The following is a 21,251-nucleotide window of genomic DNA, read 5'->3' on the forward strand; positions in this document are numbered from 1 at the left end:
GAAGGGTGCGTATAATAATCTCTGTCTCTCTGTGTCTCCAGCCCCCTCGGCCCCAGGTCGTTTTATTCACAAAAGAGCTTTTTACAGAGTGTTCGTAAGAACCAATCAGATTTCTTCTGAGCATTTCAACAAACCCACGTGGGGACAAGTTAAACTACCAAAACTAATTAACAGAACTACAAAGGAGGACATTTCGCAACCCCCGGAGGTGATAAACAATCAATACATATGATAAGAAGGATGGCCAGGAGGACAACGATCATTATCACCTTCATGTGAGATCTGTTTCCTGGCCCTAAGATTAACATCCTACATCAAAGAAACTTGCCCTCTGTCTTTGATGACCCAGAAGCCTGCCTGTCTAAGCAACTGGGCTGTGTACATGACTTGTGAAGAAAGAGAAATGGGCAGTAGATGAAATAGCCAGAGATGCAGAGGGTTGTGGGATTTGATCAGAAATTATTGTCAATGAATCAAACCCAGTCAACACAATGCATTCATCGTGGACACAATGGCTTGATGCATATTTTATAATTCCTCATAGTAATCTCACCTGACCCCACACTCTGGATATTTGCACTCCTACAGAGGGTTAATTGGAAGTTTACTATAAGGGTTGTACTATAAGGGAAAACCTCCAAAAAGTTTTCTATCGCTGGCACTTGACACCCTGTAAACTTGCTAAGATGTATAGAAACTGTTAGGATATTTCCGTTCCACCTTAAAAGGGAGCAGGATGTTTGTGTCACAGCCTGCGCATTTCCTGTTCACAGGATGTTTATGTTTTCTGTTGCTTTCGTTTCTCTCTCTGTGTCGGAGACACTGAAGCAGGCAGTCATGTTTTTTTGTTCTGATCAACGCTGAATAAAACTTGTAAATAATGCTCTCCTGAGTGCGACTTTGGCTGTGCATTATCTGCTGATAGAGTGTGCATGAGCTCTGGAATGTCACAAGCTAGTTCTGGAAGCTCGTGTCGCTAATTGCTGATACTGCGTGTCTACGGGAGATCGATGGACGTCCGGAGACGACGTGGAGTCATGATGGACTTTATCTCCCTGGCAGTATCTCTAAGAATTGTTGATGTGGAGGACCTGGTGGGACTACATTACATATGTGGTGGGCATGCAAAGGGATTAAACCATTTTGGAATGACATCTCTCTCGAACTTAATTTTTTTAAAAAAGTAAATATTCTGAAAAAACCGGAATCATTCTTATTGGGCATTACCGGTCTGGATATCCCTAAAAAAACAAGGAAAATCTTTTTGTATGCCACCACAGCTGCGAGGGTTATAATAGTTACACATTAGAAAAGTGAATATATACCTACTAGATCGGACTGGATACTAAAACTGACAGAATATGTGGAGCTAGACTATTTATCAGAAAGAAATAAAGATAAATCCAAACAGGAGTTTATCTCAAATTGGAATTGTTTTAAGGAATATTTAAAAAGTAATTGTTGCAATCTGAAAACGGTAACAGCCTTTGAGTAATTTCTGTAGACACTGAATATAAAAGGAAAATCGATAGAAAAGACAATACTGTTAATAAAAAGACAATAGACAATATAGGCAACAAGTTTATTAGTACAAAATGGAAGAGATGGGAAGCCATTTATTTATGAAAAATATTATGATTTTAAAATTACATCTTCTTTTCTTTTTCTATTTGTGTTTAGTAATGTAGGTTGACTTAAGAATGATGACAATAATAGTCACCAAATACATTTTGAAAACAAAAACATGTTTAATGGTAAGATGTAAAGTTATGATTTAAAGATTTTCTGGTTTACTTAACATTGTGAGCATAAGCACTTAAAACCTGTCAGGGAACTGCCATCAGAGCCAAGAGTGGAGGTAACACTCCCCGACGATGCAGGAGAAGGGACCAGCAGGGAGAGAGAGAACACTTCCTTTGGGGAAGGAAATGGGCGTGACACCAGGAAGAGAGGGGAGGAGGGAAGGACTTCGGAGAGATGGCTCCAAGACTCTTCCAAGCCCAGGACCTCCGCTGGCCACGCCCACTCTGTGCAGAAGACTTCCACGCAGAGAATTTAGGCGGAGACTTGGCGTCAAACAGCTTTTATGCTGGAAGAAGTTTAGGAAACACCCACTGACGGATTCTGCCAGTGACTGACACAGCCACGGAGTAAGTGCTGTGCAGCCAGGGAAAGGTTTAGCCAGACAACGTTGCCTAGAGCAGCAGCCCCCTTACGCACGAGCAACCCCAATTCCCTTTACAAAACCTTTCCCCCCTAAATTTGTTCTCTGCAAATTTTGAATCACATCATCAAAATCAATTCCTTTTGCTTTCGGTGGAAACACCCACTCCCCTTCCTTATTCATACGCTCTCCATTACGTCGAGTTCAGCCGCGTTTTGTTGCATTTGTTGACTGATCTAAAAGGTTTCAATGACTTGTTGAGGTTAATTAATTGTCAGACAAAGTTATTAAACTCATTTTAAATAATATTACTTTTTCAAAAAATGTTGTGAGCCCAAATTTTTAAATTTTATTTTTAAAACACATATTTTTGGCATTTTGTCACCCCCCCCAGTGATGACTCCTGAGGAGACCCGCACCCCCCTTCCTGCGCCGCTGGCGAGAGTATGACTTCATTACTAAAAGGTCATTTTTCTAGGTGCTTTTGGAAGAAACTGATTTTCTGGATCCATTTCTATTGGGGTTTAGGGCTGGTTTTGGCGCAGAAACTGCTTTGGTCGCCCTGTATGATGACCTCTTTCGAGAAAGAGACAAGGGAAACATGTCTGGAAGGGGTGGATGAGGTGTCCTGAAACAGATTGACTTCCTTAAAATTAGTTTTTCAGCTAGTTCATTGCTTTTTTTCTGTATTCTCTACAGAAGTCATCAGAATAAATCCAATCAGGCTTTATTTATAACAGCTAGTTTCTGTCTTTAGATCTGTCTGCATGTGGACGATTCCATAAGCAGGGAATCCGGTAGTGCATTGGCACCCCTGAACCCCAGATCATAAACAAACAAGTCTTTTCCAACTTAACACAGGTAATGCTCTACTCTTACGCACAGTTACTAATGCGTGTAAATCCATTAAAATATAGGGACTCCTAAATAAATATGAATAGGCCCAGGCTGCCCCCAAACTGGTATTTAGCACTTCTTCAGCCCACATCTCAGAATAAGATAGGCACCATACTGAGATTTCTGTAACTGCTCCATACAGTGCCTGTTATAAGGTAAAGAGGAGAAGATAGCGCTGAGGTAAGATGCGCTTGTTAGAGCTCTCCTCAATTATATATTGGGGACTCCTACTCCTTCTTCACTTTTTAAACTTTGAAACCCTGTTCTTATCGAAAGTAGGGGATGTTTTATGTGTTTGGCAACCTGGGATCTTACATCAGAGAACTTGTGACATTGGCACAGTAAATCAGATCTAACGAAGTCAAACAGCTTAACAGTCGCCGCCCAGCCTATTTCACGGACTCGTAACTCTAAACAATTTTAATTAATCTTCTGAACTTTTCCCCGAACTGAGTCTGACTCAGGCTTTGATTCTGTGTGTTATATGAACTAAGGGAGGTGGAGAACGCTTACTGCTACCAAAGACGCTATATTACAAGAGCATTCCATTTGGGCTTGCCTCTACCCTCTTAGCTTGTGAATCCAACTGTGCTGTACGCCAGCAGTACTCCTAAACTGAAACAAACTGATTAAATGCTCAGCATGGAGCCTGGGTCAAGATATATTACTCTGCAGATGACTCAACTGAAAGGCACCTAGGGAAGTTGGAGAGGGGGGGGTTCCACTCTCAAGACACCAGAGATTCGTAAGCGACAGGGCTGGCAGCTGGCCATAGCAGAGTAGGTAACCAACAGAACTTACGTGAGGCCAAGGCTCTCAGGGGCCTTTGTGGTGAGGGCCTTCCACCTGGGGGTGAGTCGACATCCGTTCTTCAGGTGGCAGCTGGAGTTTAGGATGAGGCCAATTCTGAACCTCTCAGGTCTCGAGACATCAAACCTACCTAGGTGGCAGCTGGGGGACGGTCGGTCCTGGAGGCAGCAACACTGGCAGTTCCCGCCCTGGCATGGAGAAGGATGATGTAACGGAGGCTCCCCCCCCCGGAGGTATCACCCCGTGGCCATGAGAACACCAGCTGTGGGGGGAAACCTGAGGACTCCTGATGCTAAGAGGAACACTTTCTCTGCCACTACAAGTGCTAGTGCAACAGCAAGGGAGGGTCCCCTGAGACCATCGGGCACGGCATCGACATTGAACAGGGCATTTACCGAGCCTGCCCCTCCTTACTTTGCCCGTCCCCCGATGTTGCCTGGTTGTCCAGGTTGGCAGATTCGGAGATCATTTGAGTAGACTCGAGCTGGCACATGATGCTACAAGAACCTTGTCTGCTACAAGAACCATTTTTTCCTTTTCTTTTCCCCTCCCCCCTTCCTTTGCCATCTGTTTCACTTCTTTATAGTCCATTGTTTTATGATTATATTTAAGTTCTGCTTGTCTACTATTAGATGCTTGATTGTTGTTTTCCTGCTATTTAGGTGGTTTTTCTTCCCTGAATGTATGTTATATGGTAGTTCTGTTTAGCTGTGGAATGTTTTGTGGTTTATTCTCCAGTTTAATTAATTGGTTAGTCTAAGATTATAATAATAGGTTGACAAATAATATAATAGTTTTCATATAATCAGAGAGGTAGCTGATGGTTAGCTGGTTTGTCCTACTCGACTAATTAAGAGTTTATCGAGTTGTCTTACATAGGTTCCCTATTGGTAGGAGAAAATAACAGAGGTCAACCAGAGAATATTTGAGAAGCAAAGCAGCTAGTAAGCTTGATCTTTATTGATCTGTTGCAACAGGGTACTCCCCTCACACGCAGGAGAGGAAGAGGACCCCCAAAAATGCTGTGCAAGGGCTTATAAAGACTTTTGAAATTCCCCTCCTCTAGATCAAGACCACCCCCAGAAACATTATGCATTCATCACAGAAGGGGTGTAACCTAAGACCACCCCTCAGATAAGGCGGTCTAAAACAGAACATTTGCATGTTGTTTTCTCCTGTCGCTTTGTTTATTTCCTGTCTGGCAGGTTACTTGATTGGATTTCTTGGGGAGCCTGGGCAGTCTTTTGTAATGATAAGGCTCACACCCTTATTCAAACACAGATTAAGACAGGATTTGTGAAGGAAGAGACAATGGGGAGGCTTTTCCATTTTGACCATGCAGAGAAACATTTACTCAGTTTAGGAATCAAAATGGTTCCAGGTTGGCTTTCCTGTGCTGATCTATGTACGTGTGGTTATGAACGTTGCCATATATCTAAGACCATAAAATTCTTTTCACATTATCCCCCCTTTGGGGCTAGAATTTTTCTTAAAAATTTTTGCCCCACAAATAATAACATTGTATGTTGTAAATGGATGCCTTTGTATAAATATATCATCTAAAAATAACATATGTTGCATTTTGTTACTAAATTACTTGTGGCATTCTAGCTCTTGGGAGAAACATTTTCTCAATAGTGGCTATGCTTTACATTTAGCAGGAAGGTCCACTACTGACTGAAAAATGCAGTTGGTGTTTTGTCCTTCGCCATTTTTGTGTGTTTCTCAGGTGTCAAGCTAGCTCTTCTGTGGTCTCACACCGGCATAGTGCTTCTGTGGTCTCACACCGGCATAGTGCTACAGCAACACATCCTGTTGCATCCCCTCGGGGCTTTCATTTAACCATGTCGCCTGGCATTCACCATAGCTGGCACAGGTTTGGACATCTCATGAGAGAGATGTCTTTGCCTTGGCCTTTCTGTGGGATTTTATTATAGGCTGTGGTCTTGCACTCATGGGAAGTTGCTCACTTGCACTTAAAGGACCAAAAAGCTAATTGCAGCCTGGATACACTTGCCCAATTCAAACTGAGTCCAATTATAATTTATATGTGCTCATGGTTCTCAACTTATCAAAACAAACTGTTAAAAGAAAACCATTCTTAAAAAGGGCACTTGTCCAAATAAGTCAATTTAACTCTATAAGGGATCATTCCTGCTAAACCAAAGCATATCCACCTTCATGTATCTTAGAAGCTTCTCCATGGTAAAGCGAGTTTTAGCACAATTTTAAAATGGGTAGGGAAGGTTGGCATAGTGCCAGGTGGGACAATCTAAACATTGGACTACACAATAGCCTGGTCTATTAGAACGCATAAAATGTATGAGAATCCTCCACTGGGGTGTAAGGAATAAGACATTAAACTTAAAAACAATTACACACAAAAATAGCCCCCCCCCTTTGTGGAAATAACACACTGTCAGACACATTTCAACATTCCTACGTAATAACACATAATACAAAAAAAACCTAATTAAATATCAGTTGCATATCTTGAGACAATTGTGATCTTCTCAATCCTGGAGCACAGTCTTAAGGTTCAAAAGTGATAAAATGTCCTTGCAATTCAACTCCTCCCCCCTTTGTCAGCCCCACTCCTCTGTCAGTCTATATCCTTTGAAAGCGATAGCTGTGGGCACTTTGAAAACTTTGGTGTCTGTTGTTGCTGCAGGTGGTGGCGAAGCTTTTTCATCATAGGTCTGTAGTAACACATCTGTAGAAGTGACATCCTGTAAGGGGGCAGGGTTTTTTAGGGACTTAAAAGACAGAGTTAGAAAAGGAAGGGGCAAAAGCCCCCCCCCCCAATCTCCTTGAGTTATCTTAGCAAGTTAAGCATTTTACTCATTTTAATATTATTATCACATTTTCATATAATTACTGTTATTATCTGCTAAGTTTGTTTGCTTTCCTTCACTTAGTTTTTGTTGTTTTTTTCATATTATTAAATAAAAAATTACTCCACATGTATAGAAAGAGAACTGTAAAAAATACAACAAAGGTTAAAAAATAAAAAAGAAAGCAAAAAATTAGATTACCAGTCAGATGAAAACAGACTTGACACAAAGACATCATATTTAGAAAAGAATTATTATTAAATAATACAAAGATATTATCAAAACCACACAGATTACTACTGGACTGAAAAAATGGGAAAACAATGGAAAAGGGCTTAAAATGACTTTCAATATGTGATGGACATGTCCCCAAAGTAAAACACACACACACATACACACACACACACACACACACACACACACACACAATGACCTATGAGGAACCAAAAATAATAATACTCAGGCAAAAAGGTAAACAAATACCATTCCACAAACAATGTTTGGTTGTGCTTCGATTAATTTCATAGACATCATGGAAAAACTGATTTAATAAATGAAAACAGATTATTTGTAACTTAAAGTGTCAAAGCCACAAAGAGATGGAAGTCACTAATACAGCAAGGTTTCAGACTTGTTTCACAGAACAGAAAGTAAGTTGCTGTGGGAGAAAAGAAGGGACAAACACTTTGTTATCGGGGTTCACATATCCTGTTAAAAGGGAAAATTATTTCATGTGAGAAGCCTGTCAGGAAATGCTGTTCCTAAAATGCACACAAACAAAGTCTGTGATTTAAATCCCATTGGTGGGGGAGTGCTTTGATATTTACCTGTGAAAAGAATTTGGCATGTTAAGATTTGAAACTTGGCAACCTTTTGACTTTGATGGTCCAGTACTTAACGCTTTTGTTTTATGTAGCCCCTGGAGCAAAGGACACATTAAGGGTGATTTCCTTCAGTGGTTCCAAGTTTTACATAAGGAAATTTGGATAAGTTTCTCCCTGCAGCCCAAGCTCTCCAAACCTCCTCTCCCCCTTCTACAGTTCCCCCCTTCTTCCCCTCTCTCTCTCTGTTTTTTTTTAGCTGATCTAGCCTCTGTGCATGTGCAGAGTTCATGTCTCAGCAAACAGTTTTATACTATTGAAAATGTTGAATCTTTTGGCTAAATTACCATTTGAATAAAGGAAATAAAGGGTAAGGAGTAGATTAAAAAAAATAGGGTTAGATTTAAAACAAAACAAGAAACTCCGCAATTCAAGCATTTACCAAAGCTAGAAATTTTCTAAGGGATCATGTTTCCTGCAGCCCAAGCAAGGGAGTGCTTCCTTTATTTACAGGAAAGGGCTATCATTATTGGTCATATTATCGGTCATTTTATCTGGTCATTCGCAGAACAATGCCACGCCCTTATATATGGGAAAAAATGGCCAGAGAGTCATAATTTATAGGATTTTTAACATTCTCAGTCATTTCAGCCTTACCATTTGCAGACAAATTTTTCTGCCCTTTATTTACAGGATAGATGGTCAAGGCTCATTCTACTTGACTATATGAATTTTTATGTGCTTAAACTTTGAATAGACTTTCAAGTTTGATTTTTGTAAATAATAGACAAAATGATAAACACTGTAATCACTCAAATGCCTGATATCACCAGTTCTGCTTCAAAACATCAGGGCTTTTACCTCTCACCTTTTAAAAAAACAAAAACAAAGAGCAAAGTTGGGCTGAATTTCAACTCATCACATGCTTGCAGACACATGGCCCTCCACACAGCCACAAATTGAGAGAGCTGAAAGGGACCCTGGGGTCATCTAGTCCAACCCTAAAATACAGTGTTCATAGCAAGATTTGTACTACCCGAGACACACACACATACTTATGAACACAGACACAACTGGGGAGGAGACCACAAGCCATGCTCCTATCATGTACTAAGGAAGAGGAAAATAAAAGTACCCAACTTTACACAGAACCCTTTTAGCAGATCTTGAGATAGTTTGAGTTTGCTTCCTTAGACTAAAGAATGCAAGTAACTAGAGAAATTATCTTTAAAGGAAGATTAAGTGAACAGTTTTTTTTTTCTAAGATAGGGAGAGGATCTTTTATTAAGCATAGTTAAAACAGCCATAGATTTGATTTAAAAGGAATACAAAAGTGAACAATTTTTCCTGAACTTGCAGAGGAATAGTAAACCTAATCTATGCCCCCCCCCCTTTTGCAGTTTCCTTTAAAGGAAGCTTACTCGGGAGTAAATTTACCTGGCACAGAAGTAAGAAGGAAAAACCCCTGAAAAGAGGCCAGGAAGTCTTATAGAGACTGATATCAGGAGCCTTACAATAACTCTTCTGTCCAACCAAATCAAAGTTAAAACTGGACTCAGATATTTTTCTTAGAAGGAAGACCATACTTTCATAGGCATATGCTTAATGAAGTACATACAAGGAGGAAGACTCTTTTGAGCCTCTCTCAAATAACAAACATTTGCACACTTCATTCTCATTTTTGTCTTGTTTAAGATTGATAAGGCCCAACATGGCTTTCTTAATTTAAAATTTTGGAGCAAGCTTGCATTTTTATTTTAGATGGCACATTTAAGATAAGCAGCTGCTGGATGTTACCTAAGTACAATTTAAACACAGGAAAAACGTTTCTTAAACACAAATTGAAGGGGACTGTCAGAGTCCAGGCCGGAAATAAGCGCCAACTGGGCTTCTTTCCTATCAGGAGTCTGCGGATTCATTTCTTTGATTGAGGTGCACCCATTTTAAGAATTTTAATAGCGCTAGCTTTTACTTTTATACTGCAGTCGGGGTTTTATCCCCACTTTTCAGGAAACACAATAAATAACCCCACAGTAGACTCAATTTGGACAACTCCGAGAATTAGTACTGTGACACACCGCCGTTCGTCTGGCCTGACTTACTAGGCTGGTACAGCTGTTGGCCTTTCCTGGCTACTAAGCTAACAGTGCGATCAGCGATCTCAAACCCCCCCCCCCTATGGTCATTACTCAGCCGGGGAGCCCACAGCAACCTCCTGCCTCTTACAATCTAACCTGAGAGTTCCCTACTGGACGCTTGCGTAGCGCAGTGCCAGATTGGGACTCAGAACAAAGAAGGAAAGGAATCAGGTGCCCTTGCTTTCTCTGCTCACAGGTCATCTCTAACAAAGATCGCCATGGCAGAGGTGCGGCTGCACCTGGGAGTTATAGTTTCAGTACAGAAGAAAAAGCACGACCTTTTTCTGGGCAAAACTCCGAAGGAATAGGTCGGCATATAGACTGTAGAAGGGAAATGAAAGAAGTCACACAAAACTTTTGCCTGGGCATACTCCGAAGGGCTAGGACTGGTGTTGAGATCGAGGGGACAGAAAGGAAGAGAAGGCAATTTTTAGATGAGGAAAAAAGTAGAAATTTTAGATTTGAAGGGAAAAGGAAGAATTAAAGAATTTTGGTTGCTGTGGTTTAGAGAACCCAACCCACTACCAGTGTTTCCTACTTAATACTCACTTCCGCATGCGCTGTTCCTGGTGATCCCACGATCTCTTGACTGGTTGTTTAAGGCCGGCCTGATCAAGCGTTGCTTCCCCTGGTTAACCCCGCTGAACCTCCAGTTATTTCCAGACCCTGGGATCGATGGAGGACTGGTTATTCCTCCTGGCAAACTGCCTGGTGCGCGCTGGATAACCAGTCCTTCCTCGCCCCCAGAATCCGGGTAACCAAAAGTCCCTTCGTGCGTGGTCGCCATCTGTGGTAAATAAAAATATGCCCTTTTCCCTTATGGGGTATCCAAGAGCCCATATAGAGTCCTTACATAGGTTCCCTATTGGTAGGAGAAAATAACAGAGGTCAACCAGAGAATATTTGAGAAGCAAAGCAGCTAGTAAGCTTGATCTTTATTGATCTGTTGCAACAGGGTACTCCCCTCACACGCAGGAGAGGAAGAGGACCCCCAAAAATGCTGTGCAAGGGCTTATAAAGACTTTTGAAATTCCCCTCCTCTAGATCAAGACCACCCCCAGAAACATTATGCATTCATCACAGAAGGGGTGTAACCTAAGACCACCCCTCAGATAAGGCGGTCTAAAACAGAACATTTGCATGTTGTTTTCTCCTGTCGCTTTGTTTATTTCCTGTCTGGCAGGTTACTTGATTGGATTTCTTGGGGAGCCTGGGCAGTCTTTTGTAATGATAAGGCTCACACCCTTATTCAAACACAGATTAAGACAGGATTTGTGAAGGAAGAGACAATGGGGAGGCTTTTCCATTTTGACCATGCAGAGAAACATTTACTCAGTTTAGGAATCAAAATGGTTCCAGGTTGGCTTTCCTGTGCTGATCTATGTACGTGTGGTTATGAACGTTGCCATATATCTAAGACCATAAAATTCTTTTCACACCATCAATGGAGGCTAGTATGAGGCTTGGGATTGCTACCGTGGAGGGGCGAGGGAGGTATGGCAGTGGGGGCAGATTTTATAGGCAAAGGGGATTGAGATAAGGATACGCTCGTACCCCTTCCAATCTGCGCCCCATCCCGAGGGACGAGGGTAGGGTGAGCAAGGATTACTCACCTCCGTCACTGGTGCTGTGCAATGCCAGGTCTATAGGCAACAAAACTGCCACCTTGCAAGATTTCTTTACCTCGCAGGGGGCCGACTTGGCTTGTGTGACGGAGACCTGGGTGTGTGAAGGAGAAACAGTTACCTTAAGAGAGATGGCGCCCCCGGGTTTCTCTGTCCTCCACCAGTCACGGACTGTGGGCCGGAGGGGAGGGGTTGCATTATTAATCTGGGAAGAGTGTTCTTTCAGGGCTCTGCCATCGCCATCGATCCCCAGCACTGAATGTGTTGGCCTAGTGGGGTTCCAAGGAGAGCTTGGCTGTCTGGCTGGTGTACCAGCCACCTAGTGCACCAGCAGCCACCCTGTAGTGATCAGGTGGGATTGCTATGAGGAATTATAACAAATATAGAGTAAGCCATCTGTGTCAGCAATGAAAGCATTGCGTTGACTGGGTTTAAACTATTTTGATATGATTCTTGATCAATCCGCACCTGTTCCATTTCTCTTTCTTCACAAGTCACTTACACAGCCAGGCAGGCGTTCTGGGTCATCAAAGATAGTGGGTAAGCTTCTTTGAAGTAGCTTTCTAATATGTTAATCTTAGGATGTTAATCTTAGGGCCAGGAAACAGATCTCACATGAAGGTGATAATGATCGCTGTCCTCCTGGCCATCCTCCTTTATCACGTATATTGCTTGTTTATCACCTCCGGTGGTGCCAAATGCTCTCCTTTGTAGTTCTGTTCTTTGTTTACCCCATGCTTAATTAAGTTTTGGTAGTTTAACTTTTCCCTACCTGGGTTTGTTGAAATGCTCAGAAGAAATCTGATTGGTTCTTACGAACACTCTGTAAAAAGTTCTTTTGTGAATAAAACGACCTTGGCCGGGGGCTGGAGACACAGAAAGAGAGAGAGATTATTATACGCACCCTTCCCAGAGTCTTGCTGGTTCAAGCCTCTGTGTGTATTCTTATTAATCAGAGTTCAATCCTTCCTTTACTTTGTGAACGCCTCACCACCCTGTCAGGCCTATTGGAGGTGGTGGCCGGCTGGGCCTTGGAGTTCCCTAACGTATTGGTATTGGGGGACTTCAACATCCATGCTGATGCCACTCCCTCCTCACAGGCTCTGGACCTGGTATCTTCCATGGCGACACTCTCCCAGTTTGTTTCAGGCCCCACACATCAAGCAGGCCACATGCTGGATTTCATATTTGGCGCAGGTATACGTGTAATCATGTTCCCACCCTGAGATTCCTTCTCCTTTCACTCTCCAATTTTACAAAGACAAACTCCTATTATGCAAAGGTGGGCTGCGGAACTTCTAATAAAATGTTGCTTTAAAAAAAATTGTGGTGGTTCCCTCATTGCAAATAAGTGAGGTTCATTGACCATAGAATCACAGAGTTGGAAGGGACCAAGAGGGTCATCTAGTTGAACACCCTGCAATGCAGGAATCTTTTTGACAAGGTGGGGCTCGAACCCACAACCCCGAGAGTCTCATGCTCTACCAACTGAGCTATCCCAGGACTCAGATCAAATTCTGCCGGTAGGATTGCAAAGGATGAATTGGGAGCAAAGGTTTTGTATGAATATATTACCTCAAGTTATTCTGATGCTTCCAAATGCACTGGTACAAATAAATTTTCAGACTGAACAGGTGGTATAATAGTAGTAGTAGTAGTAGTAGTAGTAGTAATAATAATAATAAAAATAAATTATTCCCCAGCCACTTTGTGCGGCTTCCAGCAAAATATAAAAACGTAGTAAGACATCAAACATTAAAAACTTCCTGATCCTGCTTTTTGAGAAGCTGACACTTTAGGATAGATGCTCTATATCAACTCAATGACAGGGAACCAGGCAGAGGGCCTTCTCAGTAGTGGCGCCCTCCCTGTAGAACGCTCTCCCGTCAGATGTCAAGGAAATAAACATCTACAGTGGTACCTTTGGATGCAAATGGGATCCGTTCTGGAGCCCCGTTTGCATCCTGAGCAGAACGCAACCCGCGTCTGCACGGGTCGCGATTCGCCGCTTCTGCGCATGACGTCATTTTGAGCGTCTGCGCATGTGCAAGCGGCAAAACCCAGAAGTAACCCATTCCGTTACTTCCAAGTCACCGTGTAACACAACCTGAAAACACTCAACCTGAAGCATCTTTAACCCAAGGTACCACTGTATCTGCCTTTACAAGACATCTGAAGGCAGCCCTGTATGGAGAAGCTTTTAATGTTTGATGTTTCATTGGTTTTTTTAAAATATTCTGTGGGGAGCTGCCCAAGTTGTTGTTAAATTATTGTTACACTTAACTGAATAGCAGTTGCCAGGAGCCGCTGGAGGGGAGAGATGCCTTTGGGCTCCAATCCTTCTTGCAGGCTTGGCCACCGCGGGGAGACGATACTGAGATTCCTGCATTGCAGGGGTTGGACTAGATGACTCTCAGGGTCCCCTTCCATCTGTAAGATTCTATGATTCTAACAGGGTGCGGGACTAGATGAGCCGTTGGCCTGATCAAACTACAGGGCTCTTCACGTGTTCACGCAGACGCAGGTGTGTGTGTGTGTGTGTGTGAGAGAGAGAGAGAGAGGGCGCACCTTCAGGGAGAAGCTCGTCTCTTCTTTGCAACTAGGATGAATCAGCTGCAACCCCCCCCCCACCTGACCCACAGCTTCCCTGACTGCTCTCTCTCCACCCCAACCCAAATTCCACGGGCATTGCATTGCATTGCACAAAGACCCAAACACACCCACACACCCAAAGCTTGCTGCAACCCAAGGTGCTTTGCACTCACCCGACTCGTTGCAGTGCCCGACGGCAGACGGGACGGGTCAGCTGTTCTTCTGAGGCCGCGCCCCCTTTCCCAAGTCAGTATCCAGCAGCTCTCTCTAGCAGCTCGCACTCTCTAGCTTTAACCCTTAAGGCAACGAGGCCGGCAACTTCGCCCCCGAGAGAGGGTGTGTGGATGTATGGAAAGTCCCCCGAGGTTGGCAGAAAGCTCCTCTCTCCGTTTGGAAGGCTAGTCTGCGGCCCGACACCTGCCTGTCTATAAAAGGAAACAAGATGGAAGGCCTGCGCTGCTTTCCCTTTCATGCACGCGGATGCACCGTGAAAGCAAAAGCAGGGGAGTCGGGTAGGAACTGCGTGCTGGGCGGGCGCAGGAGGGAGAGGAAGGACTAGGCAAGGCGGGAGCGGTGGGCGGGCGAGTGGGAAGGCGGGGGAAGGAGCCAAGGCGGAATACTTTTTGTGCCGTTTTGTCACCCCCCTCAGTCTTGACACCCGGGCGGTCTGCCCCCACCGCAGCCCCTTCCTCCGCATCTGCGCCCATGGCCACACCCGCATAGATGTGCCATCCCTGATCACCTGAGCTGCCCAATTCATGGGGGATGAAAGATGCTGAAGTATTTTATGTGGGAGAGGAAGCATCATAAAAATGAAGATGTGTTGCAAGGGTGGTGCCTATCATAAGAGAAGGATGCTTGGCCTGATCTGCTTGGCCTTCAGAGTCTATGGAAATTCCATGCACCTCTTCTCTCTGGAGGAGGAATGGGAAGCTACAGCCACACCCTGTGTGAGAAACAGTCAGTAATCTAGACTAGACTGCAATCTGAACAGATTAATAAAATATTTTCTCAATTGAAAGCTATGTGCGTTGGCAGAGGATGTTCTCTTGCACATTAGCATTGTCCCAGACAAAGTCCTTACAAAAGCATCGGCTCAGGCGAAGTCCCTACCTCTGCACTTCTGAGTTTAAGGGAAATGGCATTTGGTGGAACTCTGTGGATGCTGATATTATATACATTTTCATTCATTCATTCCTTGCTGTTTGCATGGGGAGTCTATTATCATTTTAAAAGGACCCACATTCCTCCAGGAATCAGCCAGGGCATAAAATTACGAGTTTTCAGTTTTGCAATGGAATATACACTTGGACTGGTAAGTTTGTTTTGAATATATCACAATCGAAGGGATGGAGTGACCCATCCTCCTTATCAATAAGGCTACAATGTTCAGGATTTTTTAGTTCAGAGAAAAGGCAAGCAACTGGCAACATGATGGAGGTCTGTAAAATTATGGATGACGTGGAGAAAGTGGATAGAGAAAAGCTTTTCTCCTTCTCTCATGACACTAGAACTTGTGGAGATCCAATGAAGCTGAATGTTGGAAGATTCAGGACAGATAGAAGAAAGGACTTCTTGACACCAAACATATTCGAACTATGGAAGTCTCTTTCACAGGGGGCAGTGATGGCTACCAAGTTAATAATAATAATAATAATTTATTATTTATACCCTGCCCATCTGGCTGGGCTTCCCCAGCCACTTTGGGCGGCTTCCAAAAAAATATTAAAATACTGTAATACATCAAACAAAGTTGAATAGCTCCCAAAGAGGATTAGATAAATTCAGTGAGGAGGAGGTTTTGGGTGGCTGCTAGTCTCCATGCCTATACCCTGCTTCTAAAGCTACAGGCACCAATGCTTCTGAATACCTTTTGCTGGGGGAGGGTTCCTGTGCACAGATCCTGCTTGAAGGTTTCCCACAGGTACTGTGAGAACAGGCTGCTGGACTAGATGGGCCATTGGCCAGGTCCAACAGGCTCTTTTTACATTCTTATGTACATATATGTATGCTGAATGTTTTGATTTAAACAGGGATTGTTTCTGGAAAAACTGGGCATTTGCCACAGATACATCATCTGGAGGATTGCGTTCAATGCCATACTAACAGGGAAGGACTCAAAGTTGATCAGTAAGGACCTGGTTTTTGATGGGGTGCCAGTGAGGGTGTACTGGCCCAAGACATCACCTGCAGGGAACAGGAGAGGAGTCATCTATCTTCATGGAGGCGCTGGACTCACTGGAAGCTTCCGTAAGTTCTTTGAAAGAGTCTCACAAAGGTTTACTATATGGTTTGTGGAGAATTTGGGGTGGTACTTTAATGTAAAGTTCCCGAAATGTTTGCTACATAGAAGTGGGGTGCTTCGTACTGCTGCTGTTGACAGTTTAAGATTAATGTAGGATGTCATCGTGTGGTAAGAAATTGGGGCTGAGAGGCCCCTGTTACAAAGGTGACCAGTTCTGTATCACACTCAATGAAATATCCTTACAGTGACAAATAAGATATTTCTGCTTCATGTCCCAAAGGACTTCTATGAAATGGCTTCCAGAGATGATCAGAAATAACTGGAAAGAAGCCCAGAAATGTGGGTGGAAGTTTTGTTTTGTTTTCTACCCATTGACACTGCTTGTTCTGTTACTGATCAGGACAGAGTAAAACCCACAGAATGGTTTTTAGCTAGTGATTTACAAAGAGTTCAACTGAGTTTTTCCCAACTGAGCTCTATTAAAAGTTGTTGTTGTTTTCTCTAATCAAGTGGCATCTACATTTTATGACATAAAAATAAATAAATAAGCAGATCTCTTGATTTCAACAGATTTACTTTTAGTAGGACTGACACAGACTTCAGCTCACAATGATATCAGTGTTCTTGACCAGGAAAAATTGTAATGGAGGTTTTGGGGGGCTTTTGCTTTCTTTCAGGAGCCTCTGAAAAGATCTGCCGTTTCATGGCCAACCAAAGTGATTCAGTGGTTGTGAGTGTTGGGTAAGTGGTTTCACTCTCTTGGTAGCCGTGTAATGCCCCTCAGCTTCTAACCTTTCCTAAGACCTGATCCCAGAGGAATTATTTTATTTTATTTTATTATGTTATTTTATTTATTTGTACCCCACCCAGCCACTCTGGGTGGCTTCCAACATATATAAAAACAAAATAAAACATTGCACATTAAAAAGCTTTCCTTAACAGGTCTGCCTTCAAATATCTTCTAAAGGTTACATAGTTACTCATCTCCTTGACATCTGACATACCCAGCAACAATTCTCCGATGAAAATAGGGACCTCCTACCATAGCATCCAATGTTTCTCCGATGAAAATACTGATGTCTTACCATACTCTTCAACATTTATCGGATTAAAATAGGGACATCATAAGGAAAAGTGGGCCATTCCAGGATCAAATCAGAAACTGGGACAGCTTCTGTAAATCCGGGACTGTCCCTAGAAAATAGACTCACTTGGAGGGTCTGAGGAGGGTGTTCCATGGGGCGGACACCACTAACCAAGCCATCTGCTTGGTTCCCTGTAGCTTTACATCTAGCAGTAAGGGAACATCCAGAAGGCCCTCAAAGCTGGATCTCTTATGACCTGGCTGGATGATGGGGGTGGAGATGCTCCTTCAGGTATACAGAGCTGAAGCCATTTAGGGCTTTAAAGGTCAGCACCAGCACTTTGTTTTGTACTCTGAAATGTACTGGGAGCCAATGTAGTTCTTTTAGGACCAGAGTTATATGGTCCCGACGGCTGCTCCAAGTCACCAGTCTAGCTGCTACATTCTGGATTAGTTGTACTTTCCAACTCACCTTCAAAAGTAGCCATCCAGCGCATTGCAATAGTCAAAACCAGAGATGACCAGAGCATGTACCACCCTGGTGAGAAAATGTGCAGACAGGCAGGGTCTCAGCCAGCCTACTAGATGGAGTTGGTAGACAGCTTCCCTGGACACAGACCTGACCTGTGCCCCCATGGACACCTGTTAGTCCAGAATGACTCCCAGGCTGCGCACCTGGTCCTTTAGGGGCACAGTTGCCCCACTCAGGACCAGGGAGTCCCCCACACCCACCCAGCCCTTACCCCCCAGAAACAGTATTTCTGTCTTGTTGGGACTCAAGTTCAATCGGTGAAATGCTTTCCAACTTTATAAAGTTGTAAACATAGTGATTTTGCCAACATTTAGAATGGGTGTTCATTTTTGTATTTAGATTTCTAGCTCAAATCCCTTTGACTTTGAAAATAGTAAGAAATCTGCTGGATCAGGCCAAAGGGGACTCATCTAGTCCAGCATCCTGTTCTCACAGTGGCAAACCAGATGCCCGAATGGGAAACGGACAAGCAGGACCTGAGCAGAAGAGCTCTCTCCCCAGTTCGTTTCCAGCAACTGGTATTCAGAAGCATTACTGCCTCTCATAGTGGCGGTAGCACATCATCCTTGTGACTAGTATCCATTGCTATTAGCAATTGCTAGGAGTCTTGCCAACCTGATCAGGTGAGCTGTGGATGGAGGACAGGACCTAGTAGTGGGATTATAACTTCACTGATGCACAGGATGCTACAGGAACCTGCTAACGGACAGAGGAAAACAAGAATAGACCCTCCAGGTGCCCCTATTTGCAGTGACTGTCCCAGATTTTCAGAAGCCATCCCGGTTTCTGATTTGATCCCAGAATGTCCCACTTTTCCTTAGGACATCCCTATTTTCATTTAGAAATGTTGGGAGTGTTTGGAATTATGGAACCCCTGAGCCAAAGAGATAAGTAACTATACGACATCTGAAGGCAGCCCTATATAGGGAAGTGTTTTAATGTTTAATGCTTTATTACGTTGTTATATATGTTAGAAGCTGCCCAGAGTGGCGGGGGCAACCCAGTCAGATGGGTGGGGTATAACTAATTTATTATCATTATGGAATAGAATGCCCCTATTTTCATCGGAGAAATGATGGGGGGTATGCAAGAAGGAGTGGACGCGGGTGGCACTGTAGGTTAAACCACAGCGCCTAGGACTTGGCGATCAGAAGGTCAGCGGTTCGAATCCCCGCGACGGGGTGAGCTTCCGTTGCTCGGTCCCAGCTCCTGCCAACCTAGCAGTTCGAAAGCACATCAGAGTGCAAGTAGATAAATAGGTACTGCTGCAGCAGGAAGGTAAACGACGTTTCCGTGTGCTGCTCTGGTTTGCCAGAAGTGGCTTAGTCATGCAGGCCACATGACCCAGAAGCTGTACGCCGGCTCCCTCGGCCAATACAGCAAGATGAGCGCTGCAACCCCAGAGTCGGTCACGACTGGACCTAATGGTCAGGGGTCCCTTTACCTTTACCTTTATGCAAGAAGGAAGGAGCTGGAGGGTAGAGAAAGGTGTGTTGTAATGAAACAGCCTATTCGTCCAAAGGGAAAGTTTGCATTTGCTTTCCATTTTTGCCTCAGGTTCACTTGTAGCTGGCATGTGGCCCCCACAAGGTTGCACGGAAAGGAATGTGGCCCTAGGGGTGGAAAAGATTCTCAGCACTTGCAGTATGCCAGTACAGAAAATGGTCTTTTTCCATGAAGTGTATGGTGTTGAATGTGGGCGATATCTTGTTTTCTCTTTAGGTTTCGTTTAGCTCCTGAGCATCCCTATCCAGTCCCTGTGCTGGACTGTTTAACTGCTACAATACACTTTCTGAAGAATGCAGAGGAATACGGAGTGGACCCCAACTGCATTGCCATTGTTGGGGACAGTAGTGGAGGCACATTTGCAACAGCTATTTGTCAAGAACTGGTGACCAGAGAGGACCTCCCAAGACTGCGAGCTCAGGTCCTGATCTACCCATTTCTACAATCAGGGGACTTTGATTTGCCATCCTATCAGCAAAACCAATCAATTCCTCTCTTGTACAGAAAACGAGCTATCAAACTTGGTTTGACACATCTCACTGGGAAGGAGATCAATGTGGACCCTGTTATAAAAGGTGCCCATGTCCCTCCTGGTTATAGGGAGAAGTACCAAAAATGGATCAATGCTGATAACATTCCAGAAGAATTTAAGGCCAGGGGCTATGTCCCTAATGCTCCTGTCCCATTTTCAAAAGAACTTTATGAACAAGTTAAAAGAGCTGCTGAGACAAAGTTTGCCCCCCTTCTAGCAGAGGATGACATAATCCGCCAGCTCCCGGAGACTTTCCTTCTAACTTGCGAGTATGATATTCTCCGGGATGATGGGCTGTTGTACAAGAAGCGGTTAGAGGACAATGGTGTGCTAGTGACACATCAGCATCTTCCAGATGGATTCCATGCAACAATTAGCTTTTTTGGTTTAGGGCCACTTGAATTTCCGAGCTCAAGGAAATGTATGGAGCATGTGGTACAGTTCTTAAAAAGTTTATATAAATGAATGAACTTCTTTGTCTTCCATTGGCAGCCTTCCCCTGTTGTGGCTGAACATTCCCCTCTCCCTGTTGTCCCAATCCTAAAGACGAGAAACTCATATCCAAAATTCTACTCAGTCTGATTGATTAAAATCACCATGACATTTGTAAGTTCATAAGCAAAGTGCTGCTGGATCAGGCCATTGCTCCACCTCATCCAGCGTCCTGTTCTCAGAGTGGCCAAGCAGAGGCCTCTTGTGATGCCAGCAAGCAGTACCTGGGTGCAAGAAATCTTTTGCAGCATTCAGCAGCATACTGCTTGCAATAGTGGAGGAAGAACATAGCTATCGCCTCCTCCATGAATTGGGCCTAATCCTCTTAAAGCCATCCTACCGGGTCACCAGGTTAGCTTATTCCATTAACTGTTGCTCCATAATATTTGAATATATTTAGCAATAAATAAGGCGCTTCTGTGTATTAAGCCAAACTAAGCTAAGCCTGTGGGAGTGATATAAACACATTTAATTACACACATTTAATTAGACAGGATTATAGCAAAACACTCATTTCGTAACACTCATTCCGCATTCGTAAGAAATTGAACTTTTAGTGTGGCAGGACACACACTTTGGAACTCCCTGCCTATTGATAGCAAACAGGGCCCCTCACCACACTATTTTTGGGGCCTGATAAAATTGTTGTTAATGCCAGCCTATCCAGATATGAATAATGTTGATATATGTTTTAAGCTCGTTGTTGATTTCATTACTCTTTTCTGAATCTTTTAAACAGCTGTTGTTACTGATAATTTTGTTGTTTTGTTCCTCTTGCAAACTGCTTTGAGGGCCCCCCCTTGCAATCAAGGTGTATATAGATTTCATGAAACAATAAAAAATAAAGGTGTTAAAAAGCAACGCTTGTGTTTGCAACTGTCACCGGACAGGTGTATATTTGCAGAGGTTGGGCTGCTGTCTAACAGCGATAAAGCTTTTAATAATGCCAGTCAGAAAGAACGGCAAGCGAAAAGCCAGT

The 21,251-nt window shown here is 43.5% G+C and overlaps 1 protein-coding gene and 1 long non-coding RNA gene across 2 annotated transcripts in view; both read left to right on the forward strand.

Moving 5' to 3' along the window:
* Positions 1-21,251, forward strand: part of LOC310751508 — a 126,403-nt gene that overhangs the window by 15,374 nt on the left and 89,778 nt on the right. The window lies entirely within an intron of this gene.
* Positions 14,136-21,133, forward strand: LOC310751232 (arylacetamide deacetylase-like 4). Its single transcript, XM_083590466.1, has 4 exons — positions 14,136-15,196; positions 15,915-16,131; positions 16,804-16,867; positions 19,465-21,133. The coding sequence occupies exons 1-4, from the start codon at positions 15,020-15,022 to the stop codon at positions 20,243-20,245; spliced, it is 1,239 nt and encodes a 412-aa protein (XP_083446592.1). The 5' UTR covers positions 14,136-15,019; the 3' UTR covers positions 20,246-21,133.

This window comes from Podarcis filfolensis (assembly GCF_964270895.1).
Source record: "Podarcis filfolensis genome assembly, chromosome: 16".
Taxonomy (NCBI): domain Eukaryota; kingdom Metazoa; phylum Chordata; class Lepidosauria; order Squamata; family Lacertidae; genus Podarcis; species Podarcis filfolensis.

Bases quoted from the DNA above. Each gene is read 5' to 3' on its own strand.
- LOC310751232 (XM_083590466.1), top strand. From the start codon at position 15,020: ATGGCATTTGGTGGAACTCTGTGGATGCTGATATTATATACATTTTCA. The intron at 15,197-15,914 runs GTAAGTTTGTTT...TGATTTAAACAG, and splicing joins TGGAATATACACTTGGACTG to GGATTGTTTCTGGAAAAACT. The intron at 16,132-16,803 runs GTAAGTTCTTTG...GCTTTCTTTCAG, and splicing joins TGGACTCACTGGAAGCTTCC to GAGCCTCTGAAAAGATCTGC.